Source organism: Dermacentor albipictus, chromosome 1, assembly GCF_038994185.2.
Source record: "Dermacentor albipictus isolate Rhodes 1998 colony chromosome 1, USDA_Dalb.pri_finalv2, whole genome shotgun sequence".
NCBI lineage: Eukaryota > Metazoa > Arthropoda > Arachnida > Ixodida > Ixodidae > Dermacentor > Dermacentor albipictus.
Window position 1 is genome coordinate 308,865,267 of NC_091821.1, and position 16,363 is coordinate 308,881,629.

The following is a 16,363-nucleotide window of genomic DNA, read 5'->3' on the forward strand; positions in this document are numbered from 1 at the left end:
TGTATACATTTTGTTTGTGTTACTCAATAAAGACTTCTTGATTCTTGATTCTAATACCACACCTCGAATGCCTAGCAACGAGGTGTAGAGACGCCTCCTACATTTGTGGATCAGTCGGCAGAAACTACTCCGCTAGTCAAACCAGACGAGGATGATCCCCCTTATTCAGACACCGTTAGTGTCACAGATATGGAACTTGACACTCGAGCTCCCAAACGCATGGGATCACCAATTTCTACGATTATGAAACCAAAATCAAAAAAGAGTCAACCATCTCCCATGATTAAAAAAAGTATTCTAAATGCGGCAGTTGCCGCTGCTGTGCGATCAACACCATTGGACAGTTGAAAGTACTGCAGTGGAACTGTCGCTCTATACTCTCAGCTTTAACAGATTTATCTTGCCTATCTAATCAACTTTATCCACATGTCATAGTTCTTCAGGATACTTGGCTTTCACCACAGAAAACTTTTCATTTGAAAGGTTTTCGGTCTTTCCGATTAGATCAATACTCGTGAGGTGGAGGATTACTGGAGTGGAGGATTACTTTTTTCCAGTAACATTTGTCATATGGCAAAGTTTTTTTTTTAAATCATGGACTCTGAATGCGAAATTTTGGCAATAGATTTAAGTCCTCCGGGGTATCATCCATTTTCAATTATAAATGCTTATTTCCCCACCGGTGCGCAAAGTACGCGTCAGTTTGATAGGACTGTGGCTGCTTGTAAAAAAGAAATTTTGTTTTCAGGGGATTTTAATTCGCATCGCATGTCGTGAGGGCTAAAAACAGATCTGTGTGATAAGAGACTATGGCAGTGGACTATTGATAGTCACCTTTCATGTCAGAACAGAGGACAAGTAACATTTGCGAGTGGACACTTTCGTTCGGTGTTAGATGTAACATTTTGCAGCGTTGGCATAAATGTTTCATCGTGGTTAGCGGTTGACTCAGCAACCAACAGTGATCATCTTCCTGTGTCATTCGAAATCATATGTCCCATAACATCTTTAGAATACCAGGCATGTACATTTGTGAACTATACGAAATTTAAGACTTCCTTGCGTTCAGCCGTTTGGAAACTTCCCAATGCCAATGATAAGGAAATCGCTTCAACCATTTGCTCAATTCTAAAAGGTTCCCGGAAGCAAGCTGAATTTATTATTCCTTCGGATAAAGGCAGCACGCGCTTGTCGCTGGTGGAATGATGAGTGTACGCGGGACTATATAAAAAGAAAAGCCGCTTGGAAAATGATTCTGCATAATCAGTGCCCGATAAATTGGAAGAATTATCAGTTTCACGCTAGTGTATTTAGGCGTACTGTTAATCGACCCAAAGATGAATATGATATTAGGTGTTACGTTTATCTATCAAACTCAAAAAATGAGCGTGCTCTATTCGCATTTTTTCGTGCTAGGAAGGTGCTACCAACGCCCTTAGCATTAGACCCGATTATTCTGACCCCGCAAGAATTGAGCGCCTCCTTAGAAAAGATTGCGAAAGGCTTAGAAAAGCTATTTACAGCACGGCTTCCGGCTATTCATTTTCCATTACATACTTCCGATGTCTTCACTCCAATTTCGCTATATTTGAGCTATATGATACTGCACTATGCTTCCCGAATACAGCCCCTGGCCCTGACGGAGTCGCAAATGCAATGTTAAAAATATTGTTACAGGAATCGCCTAACGTTCTTTTAAACATGGTAAACTGATCAATTAAAAATGCTTCTATTCCGTTTAAATGAAGCTTGCCAAAGTAATAATGATGCTCAAGAGACAAGGGGGAGGGTATGTACTGGAGAACGTTACGCCCATTGCACTTACACCAAACGCAGTAAAATTAATTGAGAGGCTTCTTCACCTTGGTATCATTAAATTTATTAATGATAATTACATTGTTAGTCCCTGTCAGATTAGTTTCAGGACCGTCTGCTCCATCTGGCATGCCCACGTCGACTTATAAAGCCGAATACAACTCGCTTGACGTCATAAGGAATGCGCTGTCTTAGTGACGCTCGATATCGCTAAACCATGCGATACCGTGGAGAACACTGTATTGATAAATTGGTTAACATACTGTGCTGTTCCTGGGTACGTAGTAGCGTGAATTCACTCATTTTTAGGTGAAAAAGAATTCTATTGCTACGAAAGTGGCTTTTCTTCTTCTAGGGATAAACAAACAAGATGCGCACCGCAAGGCTCAGTCCTTTCCCCGGTGCTTTTTAATATTCTCATGAGCACACTTCCCTGTCATCAAGAAGGAACAACTTATGTTTATGCAGACGATATCACGTTTTTCGCATCTGCAAACGGCATCCACACGCTATACCAACGACTGCAAACTTACCTTCGCGCTCTGGAGAGGTGGCTACATGTTAATCACTTTATACTCAATGCCAGCAAATGTGCTGTTCTCGTTTTTTCGATACGTCACATAGTGCACATTTCATTGTCTTACCACCTTCAAGACATACCACAGGTGGAATATATTAAAAACCTCGGAATTATTTATAACGCCTCTCTCAACTGGAGCCCAAACATAGATCATGTGACTGGAAAGGTAGCCGTGCAATTGGCATATTGCGTAGGCTGAGCAATCGTCGAAAAGGATTGAGAAGAGACACACTCTTAATGATATATCGCACGCACGTACGCCCTGTATTGGAATTTGGTTGCGTGCTCTTCTCTGGAGCTCCATCCTACAAGTCCCGTCCTCTAATCCTCTTAGAAAGAGAAGCATTAAGTTTGTGTTTAGGTCTTCCTAAATTTGTTGCAAAGTCTGCTCTCTATCTAGAATCCCGTGTTCTTCCTCTTTCGTGCAGGTTCTGGCTTTTGACAGTCGAAGCGTTCTTGAGAATTTATGAATCACCGCTGCGGCATTCTCAAACAATATTTATTTCACAGCCTGCGCTGTTTTTCGGTGTCATCTGGCTGCAATTACACACTCCGCAAATTTACATTTGTGCAAGAATTACTTGACTTGTTGGAAGTGCGTATATGCGATATACTTCCGATTCCCGACAGAGCTGTTACCAAGGATATTCAATTCGATGACATTTTTCCTAATAATGCGAAATTACGTCCACATCGTATTCTAGAAGGTATATTACAAGACCATCTGCAGAACCTCCAAACAAACATCCTAATTGTGTCAGATGCTTCGCAATGTGAAGAAAAGTCAGGTGTAGGAATAATTTCCCCGATCCTTGATTGGACATTCTCTCTTCGGCTGCCAGATTTCATACCGATCTTTTTAGCCAAATGCATCAGTGCTGCTGGGATTACGCAATTTATGACCATCAATTACGTCAGCCGTGATAATCACTGATCCGTTATCTGTTTGCTCTTCTCATGATTCTGTCGCAATGAGGACGTTTCATTCATTGGTGCCTGCGTACTTAGGAAGCGTGCGTTTGATTTGGGTGCCTGGCCATGAATGTCTAATTATAAATGAAGTTGCAGATTCTCTAGCCAAGGCGTCCATAAGCGGCCCGATTCTCCCGTATTGTCCCTTGACTGCCGCAGGAGTGTCATTATGCAGCCAGTATCAGTCTCCGCTATTACCAATTCCATTGATTACTGACATCGTCTATGCCCATGGCACAGAAATTCTTGCGAAACACAAACATTGAAGTGTCCATCACGAGGCTGCGCTCCCGTATATCTACGTCGAACTTCTCTTTACACAGGTCTGGCCTGGTCGCCTCACTATTATGCTCATTTGTGGCGATAGACCATTTCTTGTTGCCTTGCTGGCGTTTTTCTGTTATAAGAAAATTATCATTGGAAAAGGAGGAGGAGGAGGAAAAACTTTATTTGCTCTTATTGGTTAGAAATTAGCGGTAGCAGATGTGGTCGGCCGTCGTCACGGTCTTCTTCCCCATCTTCGCAGGGTCGACGCCCCTCTGGAAATCCCGCTTCGCAATATTGGCCTAAATTTATCAGTGCCTGTGGTCCTATGTTTTGCAGCCTCCACTATAGGGTTCAGTCACAGAAATATTTGTTTGGCAATGAAAAATTACCTAATCGATACCAATCGATTACCATGTTAGACTGATGGTCCCCCCTCCTCACCATAGTTTCTTTTTATTTCATCATCATCATCATCAGCCTGGTTACGCCTACTGCAGGGTAAAGGCTTCTCCCATACTTCTCCAACTACCCCGGTCATGTACTGATTGTGGCCATGTTGTTCCTGCAAACTTCCTAATCTCATCCGCCCACCTAACTTTTTGCCGCCCCCTGCTAAGCTTCCCTTCCCTTGGAATCCAGTCCGTAACCCTTAATGACCATCTTCCCTCCTCATTACATGTCCTGCCCGTGCCCATTTCCTTTTCTTGATTTCAACTAAGATGTCATTACCTCGCGTTTGTTCCCTCACCCAATCTGCTCTTTTCTTATCCCTTAACGTTACACCCATCATTCTTTTTTCCATAGCTCGTTGCGTCGTCCTCAATTTAAATAGGACCCTTTTCGTAAGCCTCCAGGTTTTTGCCCCGTACGTGAGTACTGGTAAGACACAGATGTTATACACACTTCTCTTGAGGGATAATGGCAACCTGCAGTTCATGATCTGAGAATGCCTGCCAAACGCACCCCAGCCCATTCTTATTCTTCTGATTATTTCAGTCTCATTATCCGGATCTGCGGTCGCTACCTGTCCTAAGTAGATGCATTCCCTTACTACTTTCAGTGCCTCGCTATCTATCATAAACTGATGTTCTCTTCCGAGACTGTTAAACATTACTTTAGTTTTCTGCAGATTAATTTTTAGACTCACCCTTCTGTTTTGCCTCTCCAGGTCATTGAGCATGCATTGCAATTGGTCCCCTGAGTTCATAAGCAAGGCAATGTCATCAGCGAATCGCAAGTTACTAAGGTATTCTTCATTAACTCTTATCCCCAATTCTTCCCAATCCAGGTCTCTGAATACGTCCTGTAAACACGCTGTGAATAGCATTGGAGAGATCATATCTCCCTGCTGACACCTTTTTTTATTGGGATTTTGTTGCTTTCTTTGTGGAGAACTACGGTTGCTGTGGAGCCGCAATACATATATCTTTCAGTATTTTTACATACTTTTTATTTATTTATCTGTTATTAATTTTTATGCACTGTTTTCTTCTGATTGCTTTTTTCCCACACATAAAATTTTCACTTTTCAGCTCCAACGTTCGAATTGTTAACTCCTTTGATTTTATACGCCTAGTTTGACCATCCGATCTGGCCTTGCCCGTTGATGTCCCGATTCAAAGGGATGTGGCCGCAGGCATCATCATCAACAACAACGAGATATTAGAAAGAAGAGAGAGAGGAAAGCTGTGAATGTGTTCACGTGCGCAGATAGCAGCACACAGTCGAAGATGCTTGCACAAGTGAGTCGTTATCTACAAAGGCAAAAAGGATAAGTATAACACGATGCTTTTAGCGCAAAAACTTGAAAAAAAAAGAAAACAGTGACAGGCAAAAAGTTATTCTGAGTATAAGACGAGCTCGTACAGATCAGTAACAGTTATAGCAACGCAACGTCCGTGATACACTGTATGAATAACAATGCAAGCCATAAAGTAGAGCTGTCAAGATTGGCGAAGAAAATTTGTATATTGGAAGATCTATGCAATGGGGTTCAGGCAGGCCGAAGCTTAGAGGTCAACATCTTTGTTCTAACTCAGTAGAGATTTCAGTCGCTCAGAGTAGACCATTATGGATAGCTTTCCTAACTAGTATGGAAGCTTACGACAACGTAACCAGGGAATTCTATGAAACATTCGCAAGCACGAGATCATGCATAGATGCCGATTTTGTGGAGCTGCTTCAAGTATATATACAAATCGTGTGGTAAGGCTAGGTGTGCACTGAACAAGTGGAAGTTCACCGAGGACTGAAGCAGGGAGGCCTCCTGTGTTCAGTGCTCGCGCTTTGTGTTCAGGGAATAGACAAACGTCTGTAGGCTACCACATTAGGTCTTCTTTTATTTTCCACACATAACGCGGGCAGCTAATGTAACAGAAAATCAAGAAAGAAACCAAGCAAAGAGCTATTGGAAGTAGCAGTGGGCAATGTTTCGGAACAAAATGTTTCAGGGCGTAGCCTTGCCCCGCCCCAACGCCTCGCTTATAGGCAGCGATGGTAGGCAACCGTATACTTCTTGCTCGACAGTAAACTGAATCGCCTGTTCCACGCTGTTAAGGCGAGCAGTGAAGCCAGCGATAGTATACTTGTGAATTATGCAGAAGCAAACATCTACATATCCCCAAGAAAACCTTTGGAGAAGGGGTAAAAGATGCCAACGCCCGACGTCCTCCATGACCAGATTCGCAGCAGAAGCTGATATAGATGCACCCATAGCCGTAACATGCGTCTCCGGGTAAACGTTTTGTTGTAAGACGAAGTATATATTCGACAAACAGAACTTAAGGAGACAGGACAGGTCTGAAACGTCAATTGGAGACCTTTGAGGCAGCGACCCGTCAGCTTCGGGGGCAGCGGTGCAAACCTTTACAGCCAGTTCTACTGGAACGCTTCTGAATAGTGACTTAACTTGAAATGAGACCATGATATCATCATGAGCAGAAACAACATGCCGTATCGGTTCAATAATGTCGCCAGAATTGCGTACTTGAGTGCCGCATTTTCCAACGAGTGGCGACATGATCCGGTGTAAGAAACCGGAAATCTTATACAAAGGTGAGCGACTGAATTCGACAATGTGCCGCATAAGAACACCTTGGTTGTGTATCTTTGGTAGGCCATGAAGTGCCGGAGCTTATCCGTTGATACAAAGTAGCTGGTAATAGGGCGACTTGTGCCGGGGCGGGGCCAAATGGAAGTCGTCAGCTAGAGACTTCTGGAAGTTCCTTTGCAGTTTTCCTGTTGGATCACGCGTCAGGCGACTATAGGTGTTGGCGTCACTAACCAGTGCTAGCATTTTTTTGGTGTAGTCACCACTATAAAGAAAAACAGCTGCGTTTCCTTTGTCAGCGCACATGCGCAAGTAAGCGTCACGTAGCTAAGTAGTGAGGTGAAGCGCTCGTTCAGGGCCAGGAGCGGCGTGAGGACGCATGAAGGTAGCTTCGGAGCTACCTTACGCTGAGGAAGCATCAAGGAAGCCTTCACCGAGGGTCCCTCAGTAAGGAAGCTTTCAGAGTGACATAAAGTGGCCTCACCGCAATTAAGGCTTCCTTACTGAGGTAAGGAACATTTCATTGTTTGGCCCTTAGACGCTCTAGAGCATTGCTTTATCTCTTTAACTTGACTTCATAGTAACATTTAGTGTCCCTTTCAGTGTTACGCTTTCTTCTCACACCTCTGCGAGAGACAGGACTGGTAGACACATGGTGACACATTTGGCGCAGAAAGAGACGCTCTGCCGGAGCAACTGCCGGCCAGATCTGCCAGGCTAACCCCGCCTGTGTACACCACCAACACTACCACCGTATTACAAAACGACTAAATGTCTTTATTTCGATACTAACCATGGAAATGAAAAAAAAAACTTCATAAAATAATGTTGGTTGCACCTCAAGGCAAGGGCCCAGCACCAGTACGTTCATCCGTTTGGTATGTGATCGCGCTGCACACTAATTTCTAATTAACTAATTCACTGATTAAGGTTTTATCTTAAAAGACCCCTCACCAGGTCTGGCCATATTGAGCTGACAAGCGCAGAGCATACATTGGCGCCAACGATCCTGTTTGCAAAGTATTACGTCGCTACGCGCCGCGGAAAGATCTGAAATTTCAAACTGAGCGCCGTTTTTCCTTCTCGCGTCCGCGGCGCTCCAAGCCGGACGGTGACGTAGTCGTGCCCCTGCGCCTACGTAGTCGTGTCCGCAGCTTGACGTCGCTCGTGGTGACACGTGACTTCGAGAGTTATTCAAGAGAACATCTGTTGTCTGTGCGATCTGTTGCTTGAATTGACGAATTGAAGTTTAGAGAAATAATAAAACACACAAACTGAATGTCTTCGTGTTTTTTGTTTCACTACGCACCGAAGCAAGAGAGATGTACTTCCGCTTCGTCTGCTTGTTCCCATGGTCGTGCGGTCACGTGCGCAGGTACCGAAACTATGCCATTTTCTAGCATAGATCATGCTCTGCGATCCGCTTGTTCTGCCTGGGTATTCGTGTAGCGCTGAATTATACAACTAGTAATGTTTCCTTGTGCACTGCGCGCAAAATCCTGCGCTGCGCGAACGAGACAACCGCTCACGCACGACGCCGTCGGCGGTAGTGCATAGCGCCGAAAAAGAAAGCGAGGGGTAAAAAAAGAAATGAAGGCGGGGCCTGTGACGTATGCGTCACGCGATCCTCGAGGTCCGCTATGGAAGAACATAGGCAAGGAAATTCGCTAGCGTAGGCTAGACGGGGCAAGTGGAGAGAGCGTCTTCCTTGGCAGTGGAGCCCGCCTGCTGAAATCGTGGGTTTGCGGCAGTGAAACATTTCTATCTCGGCTATTAATGAGACGATTTGAAAAATGTTTGCGGCAGAACGCTCCCTAGAAGACACGTGACAGCTTCCAGTATATAACCAAAACTTGCTATGGGGCCTGGTGAGATTCCCTTTAAGAGGAAGTTTTAGCTCGGGTGCTCCTATCTAAATACATGTAAAAGGAGAATTCGTTTTTCTCGGCAACCACTTCACTGAATTTGACGAGGTTTGTTGCATTAAAAAAAAACTGAAACTCTAGTGACTGTTGGTTTTCAATATTTTATTTAGATCGTGCATACCTTATTAAGAATTGGCAAAATCGAAAATTTTCGGAAAACGAAACTATCAAATGTACAACTCACGAACTCAGCAAGGGAAAACGATATCACGATTCCGTAAATTGTATCTGATAGCACATCTAAAGTGGACAAAATTGGTATGATACATATAAATCTAAGAAGTGCAGTAATATGGAAATACAGTTTTTGCAGAACCCTTGTACACAACGTAACGAATTCACGTAAGATATAAATTGACATATTGAATTTGTCCGCTTTGAATGATCTAACGGATACCGTTTACAGAACCGCGTTATCTGTTTTTGATGCAGAGCTGTTAAGCTATAAACTTGGTGCGTCTATATTTTCGAACTTTCCAATTTTTTGAAAATTCTTTTTCACCAAATTCAGGCCGTAAATCGAAATTTCGCTTCCTCTCTCAATTGCAACAAGTGTCATTAAAATCGGTCCAGAAGTCATCTCAGAAAAGTGTTTTTGCGTTTTACATCTATTTGAATAGGACGCGTTGGAGTTGGGCCTGAGCTAAAGGTTCTTTTTAATTAACACTTTATGGCACCTATTACAATTTACAAGTTCTAGCCGGGGAGCTCTCCAGGCGGATCTGGTTGGAACGAATTCTCAGGATAACACCGGTTTCTTCATATTAATTCCCGAACTTTGTGGAGAAATGCATTGACGCTCCAGTTACTTTTGTGCTTCAATGCGTAAAACGACGTTTTGTTAAGAAAGTAAGCGGAACGACAGTGCATTCTTACCGCAAGTTCGACGGCGTATGTCTCGTAAATGACGTCATCCACGCAATTATTTTCAAGTGGATATGCCTTGCAGTTTCACCCACTAGAATTTGTAATTTGCAATATGTGTCAGGAGGTATTTATTATAAGGTTAATTAGTGATTCTTTTATTTATTTGATTACGCGTTTCATTTTTTTTGCAAGTAATGTCCGCCTCTTCGAGTAGACCGGCTCACGGATTAAATTTGTCTATCTGCCATTCGAAGTTTTTTTTTTTTTTTACAAAAATTGAAATTGTTCGCTGAAATACCTTGTATACGCCCCTTTCGACTATTGCGCTTGTCTTTGCAGCGGCGGGCATCGCACGCTTGCTGATCTTAAGAGCAGCTTTAGCTTTGTGAATTCAATTTTCTCGTAAGATTTTTGTTACGCCAAAACGTGTTCTCAAGTTGGTTTAGTGAATTCCGCCCGTCATGCGTGTTTTCTTCTTGTTTAAATTCAGGGTCCGCGTTTATCTCTTAATATGATGATTCTAACCCACACGTGCTATCGTCAAACGCATGACTACCTTAGATTATTGTTAGAGCCTTGATCTAATCTAACAGACCGCTTCTGCGCCGGCAAGAGTGAGCACTAATTCTCACTGTGCCCTTGCGCATTTTGCAGGAAGAGCCAGGCGTACCGGCAGCAGACGACACTACGCCACCACCGGTGCCCAAACGGCCCCCGCCAAGCCTGCCCCGTTCCTCTTCTACGGGCTCCGTGACGTCATCGCGCGAGTATCCCGTCAGTCCTCCGCCGAGGAGACGGTACCTAAGTCCCGAGCGAAGACGACGGGCGCTGATGATGAACGGAAATGCCGCTAATAACGGCACTACCTCGGCAAGCATCCCGGACTCGCCGGACAACCATCTCGACCGGCGTCCTATCCGGCGTCCTATCATCGCTCCCCTCGACCCCATCCTTCAGTCAACGACGCCGAGGCCACCAGCCGAACAACCTCGCGTGACGGCTGTCACGTGCCAAAGCGACACGATATCCTCCAGAACGCTGCTTAGGACAGGTAGCCAGCCGGCGTACGTAGATTGTGATGGCGACTCACCGGGCCATCTGGATCGCGTCGACAGCTTCGGCAGGGACGACGGTCTCCGTAAGCATACGACTTCTGCAGGCGACTTCCGGTCGCCACCAGTGCAAACGTGCCTGCCGAAAGAGTTTGCTGATCTTTCCAGCCCGATGGAAGTGTCGAGAGCGCTAGTGAGGACGGGCAGCCATGCTTCTGACAATTACGTAAGCTCCAGCGCCGATGGTAGGCCTCAGGACGGCATTGTTACGAATGACGGCAGCCTTCGGCGGCAACTGTCGTCTCCTATATGCTCCAGGGCTTTCTTCTATTCTTCTTCTAAGCCGTGTGTTTTGCAGTGGCAAGATGCAAGTGTGCAGGATGTAGGTGACGAGGCAAAGAAACCATCGGGAACAGCTTTACGGGTTGGTTCCCCAAGTCAGCATAAGAACCACTCCAATGACATTGCTGAAAGGCAACTCAGTAGCCAAAATAAGTCAGATAGCTTTAAGCCTGCGGCCCGTTCACAGAATGGTCACTTGGAGTCGGAAGACAGCAAAGTCGCCCGTGTGGTCAACGGTCGTGACTCTCCTAACGGAACCTTTCACGATAGGGACAACACCAAGCTAACAGTAACGTTTCGAACTCTGCCAGAAACGGGGAGCTTCCGGCGCAAATCCGAATCTCGCAACTCCATCCACGTGGACTTCAACGTTCGCGACGGCCTTCCTTGGAACGGGCGGACACAAAGCGCCGCGTCGCCTAGCAACGGTGACCCAATCATCGAGAATGGCCACACCGCAGCGGTATCGAGCTCAGCAGGTTTGTGTCGCAGTCGCAGTCTCCGAAGCCATCGGAAACCCGAGTTGTCGGACGGCGTCGCTGCGTCCAGGACGATGGAGGACTTCTCACCTCCGCCGCTTCCACCACGCAAGGCCAAGGAGGAGGCCAGGCGGCAGGCAGAAGAGAACGCCTCGCCCACGCTCAAGAGGGTCACCTTCCACATCCTTCCCACGACCCACGAGAAGCCGGAACACAAAGACAGGCCTTCCTCCGCGGAGAAGCCGCCCTCGGCCGAAGATTGTCCGGAGGACGGCTTCTTCACGCGTCCGCCCCCGAAGACTCCGTCGCCCGTAGCGGGAAAAGGCCGAGCGGCGTCGCCCGTGTGCCATAGGGCAACAAACGGCACTCGCTCGCCCGTCGCCGGGAAGATGGGAGAGCCGTCGCCCCAGTGTCAACGCAGGCTGAACGGATGCACCAAGGCAGCGCCAGCCGTCGCCAAGGTGGTTCACGGCAGCAAAGCGGGATCGAGGGACACCGCGAGGACGCCGCAGGGACACGCAGCGAAGGATCCCAAGGCGAACCCCAAGGTCAAGAAGACGTTCGAACCACCTCCGGCGGCGAGCGATGTCTCTACGGACTGCTACAACGTGTACAACGTGCGCACCGGGAAGATCTCCTCCACCGTGACCAAGCCGAACGCGCTCGGCCGCAGCCCGGCCCGAGTGCCCCTGGAGAGCGTCCGGTGCGCCAACGGAACCGCGGCGAGCCAGCTGACCAAGCTGAGGAACATGTCTCCGACCAGGGAGGCGGAGAAGCTCATCGGCAAGATCATCTCTCGGTACGTGCACGGACGCCCACGTGCTGGAACACTTTCGGTGGCCGCTTAACGGGGAGCTGTGCGCGGGGCTTTCCCACCTAAATACATTGAACGTATATATAGTTTGGCTCGGCAGCCGCTCAACCGATTGGCGCGATACTTTGGCGAATTGAAAGAACAAGCCGGGGTGTAACTATCTAAGGAGACAAAGTCTAGGTATCCGTTTATACAGATTTCCTAAAGTGTTCGTGCGCGCCTCATCTATAGTTTGTGCGCTGCAAATGTGCCATTCTTCCGGAATATCACTGTGAGCGCAAATCCGCAGGTTGGTACAGCTTCCCATAATGTGGTGCGGCTATTTAACCTGAGAATGCTCGGCTACGTGCGAATTACGGGCTATTTGCCTTCGATCTTCCTGTTCTTTATTGGTCTTTCTTTATGCGCGCGTTTTGTTGATTCTTAATATTTATTAATAGCTTGAGTTTAGCTTTTATGTTTGTTGGACAGCCAGCTCTTCAGTAGCCTATTTCCTCTCGTTCACGTAAAATGAAGTAATTTGCAGAATTTTATTTATCGTGTTTGCCGCTCTTAAACTTGTATCTTGCTAGCCCAATTCCGATTTTCTATTTAAATATGTATGGTAAGCGATAAAATGCTACACAATCCTTGAACCCATTCGAATGGCATTAGCTTAAACAGAAAATGAAATTCGTATAAACTATGAAAACAAGGTTTGCACTTATAGCGTTCACTAGTTCATAAAATGGCAGAAAACGAGGTGAAAAAAAAATCAGTGGCGATTTAGCGGTAACTGCGAGAGAAATGCGTTAGCATTTCGTCGCACTTCTTTGAGGTCTCCAATCCCCCCTATACACACTCACAGACACTTATATATATATATATATATATATATATATATATATATATATATATATATATATATATATATATATATATATATATATATATATATATATATATATATATATATATATATATATATATGTGTGTGTGTGTGTGTGTGTGTGTGTGTGTCACAAGATAAGAGAGGAAGTGAGTGAACAAACTTTAATTGGGTCCAGAAAAACGCGCGAACACACGCACCCCGCAAATCCCATGACGGGACTATGCCAACAAGGCCAGCACAGGGGAAATTACCATATATATATATATATATATATATTATATATATATATATATATATATATATATATATATATATAATGTGGGCGAAAAGGTAACTTGTCCCCGGTGGGAACCGAACCCACAACCTCAGCATTAAGCACTCAAGAACGAAGAAAATGAGAGAAACACATTATTTAGAAAAGTAAGACTCAAGGCTTCCGGACATTGTACTTCGTTAGGCTGAATGTGTTTCTACTTGTAAAGCTGCTGCCTTTGCGAAATGACGGCTGGCTGAGCTTCCCTGCAATACTATGTTCTCGCAAAGCTCGTTCTGTGGTATTTTTCACGAGTACTAATGGTACTAACGGCAACGCACGTGCGTAAGTGGCGTCTTTAAAGCTGGCTTTTCCGCACGTGCATACTCCATGCGGTAAAGTGCGATTCTGTAATTTGTTTTTGGCTTTATATTATACGACAGCCATATTATTAGAAGCATTTATCTATGTGCGCGAAGAAAGGAAGTGACCATTGCAACCACAAACGCCAGTACAAATAAATAATATTGAAAAATATATTTATTAGAAACATTCTTGAAACATTCTTCTTTTATATGTTTTGATTGTTTAGTGGCTCACAGAACGCATTGAAAACACAGAAAAGCTGAAGTAGAGATTAAATATAGGCTACGAAGAAGTAAATAAATAAATATTATACAATCATGAATTGCTTAGCCGTTCTCAATTTTAACTGACATTGGTGAGGCGGTAGTTAGGCACTACATATAATTTTTTTGAAATTTCTAAAGGTTCTAGGCGATAGCTGTGTAACGCAATCCATACAGTCGCACTGTATTCTTCTTCTTCCTCCTCTTATTATTTCCGGTGCAGCCTTTCTCGAAAAAAACTAAACTGTTGTAAATTCTGCTTCGGAAACTTAAAAACTTGGTCGTCAGTAAAACCACCATACTATCAAAAAGCGCATGATAGGAACCAACGTGTTTCGAACTACATTCTCGAAGAAAATAGCACCTACACATATGCATGCATGCTGGTCATACATGCAGGTGTTGCCGTGAAGTGCATCTGCCGTTTGTATGGATTCGCATTGTAGAACTACTACACAATTACGAATCCTGTGTGTTTCCTTTCCCTGTCTGCGTTTATCCTCGAGCTTTCTTTCTTGCCCCTCCGCCCCCCCCCCGCCTCCCGCTCTCTCTCTTACGTAAGGCTTTGTCGTTTCCTAACACAGTAAATTTTAACGCCGAAGAAGCTTCCTGAGAAGCCCAAAATAAGTGGGAAGTTGAAAGTAAATGCCACTTTCCTATCAAATATCTCGCTCTCGAGATCTTATACTTCGAATAACAAGGAACTTGTTAAATAGAAAATTTAAAAAAAAATCGAGTTCTGAGATTTTCGGAAAATTATCCAGGAAGGCCGGAACACTTGAGTACTGAGCCTTTGTTTACGAAACATGTACTAAAGGTCTCCAAAATTTTGTATTACAAGTTATTACAATATATAAAAGATAATAAACTTCTTGATGTATACGGGTGGAATGTGCTTACTAAGAAATCTTTCAATTTCTTGTTAATTGACAATAGACAGTGCAGTCGACTATAAATGACTGTTTTCGCTTCCCATTATATATTCAAAGTGTGCTGTAATTACTACATTGTTAAATTTTGTTGCTTGCTACATACGATATTTTATAAAAGTTCTTCACGCTGTTTTAAGACCTGAAATCTGTAGTCTTACTTCGTATCCATTTCGTCCTGGATATTATTTTGACAATTTGTAATTTATTTTTATATGTTTATATTGACTGTATGTAACATAGTAACTGTATCTCACTTGTCGCAAAACAACGATCATTTTCAATTTCAGTATTTATTGATGATTCTAATCTGTTAGTTGGCAGGGCTATCTTTTTTTTTTTACAATATCTTAAAACGGCGTCGTCTAGTGCGGATGCTCAGTGCGGAGACGGTGTTGACGGGCCACATTTCACCGCGCGTACGGTGCATCTCGCAGGTGCAAGTCGAGCGCGGTGCTGAGCGGCAAGGACAAAAAGCCCGCCTCGTCGCCGCCGCCGCCCCCTCCATCAGCGGACGGCGCCAACGCTCAGCCGCAGCTGCTCAAACTCACCGCCAGGCAGCAGCAGCGACACAGCAGGTGCACGAAGTGCGCCCATGCCCAGGCGGCCAAGTGACGTCACCGACAGTGGAGAGTCTGATGACGTTATGCACCTGATGCCGGCCCTCGCTTTCGTCCTCTAAACAGCACTCACTCCTTCCTTCTCCCCACACGGTCGGCACTCTGCCAAGTGGGCAACCTCCGACTGAGAAAAACAACGCAGCCACCCGAAACGGGACCCCGAGCGCGCGTTTTGTCTGTATCGCTTGTTTGACGGGGCCCAGGTATACACGCCGCTTGCCGGACGGTTTTCTTTTTCTTTCTTCTTCAAGAGAGAGAACAGGATCGTGGCTGCGAGTCCGAAGAAGATGTACATTAGTCCTGTAATTAAAGATGCCTGTTAACAATCTAACAGTTGTTACTAGCGCCCATTGATCCGTTCGCGTGTCTGTCTTTCTACGCCATCTTGGTGCCAGCACTCCAGTACTCAGCAGCGATCGCTCCTGAAAGGTCGGCGAGGAATGTTCGTGCAACAAGAGTGCTCGCGCGCATGTGTTCTTAAGAAAATGGTAAGTCCCGGTAAGCTGAGAGAGTGTCAAACTAAACTTGCGTTTGTGCGGCAACGTTTGCCCCACGACACACTAGCGTAAAACGCAGAAACTATTTTTCCGAGATAACCCCTGGACCGATTTTAATAAAATTTGTTGCATTTGAGAGAGAAAAGTAAATTCTAGTGACTGTTGGAAGTGGAATATCAATTTAGAGCCTGAATTTTGTTAAAAGAATTTTCAAAAATTCAAAAGTTCAAAAAAATATAGAAACACGAAGTTTACAAACTAATAACTCTGCATCAACAACAGATATTGTGGTTCTGTAAACGGCATCTATAAGAACATTTAGAGATGACAAATTCGATATTTATATTCGAAATTCGAATATAAAATTCGAAAATCTATAATTCGAAATTTATATCTTAGGTC

General features: G+C 44.8%; 1 protein-coding gene across 2 annotated transcripts in view; it reads left to right on the forward strand.

Annotated features, from left to right (window-relative positions):
- Positions 1 to 15,818, forward strand: part of LOC135907032 (uncharacterized) — a 96,684-nt gene extending 80,866 nt beyond the window's left edge. For both annotated transcript variants that reach the window (XM_065438703.2, XM_065438704.2), the window contains exons 4-5: positions 10,130 to 12,147; positions 15,282 to 15,818. In XM_065438703.2, the coding sequence (XP_065294775.1) occupies positions 10,130 to 12,147; positions 15,282 to 15,459 (2,196 nt within the window). In that variant the 3' untranslated portion in view covers positions 15,460 to 15,818. The remainder of the gene's footprint in view (positions 1 to 10,129; positions 12,148 to 15,281) is intronic.
- Positions 15,819 to 16,363: the final 545 nt, after the last annotated feature.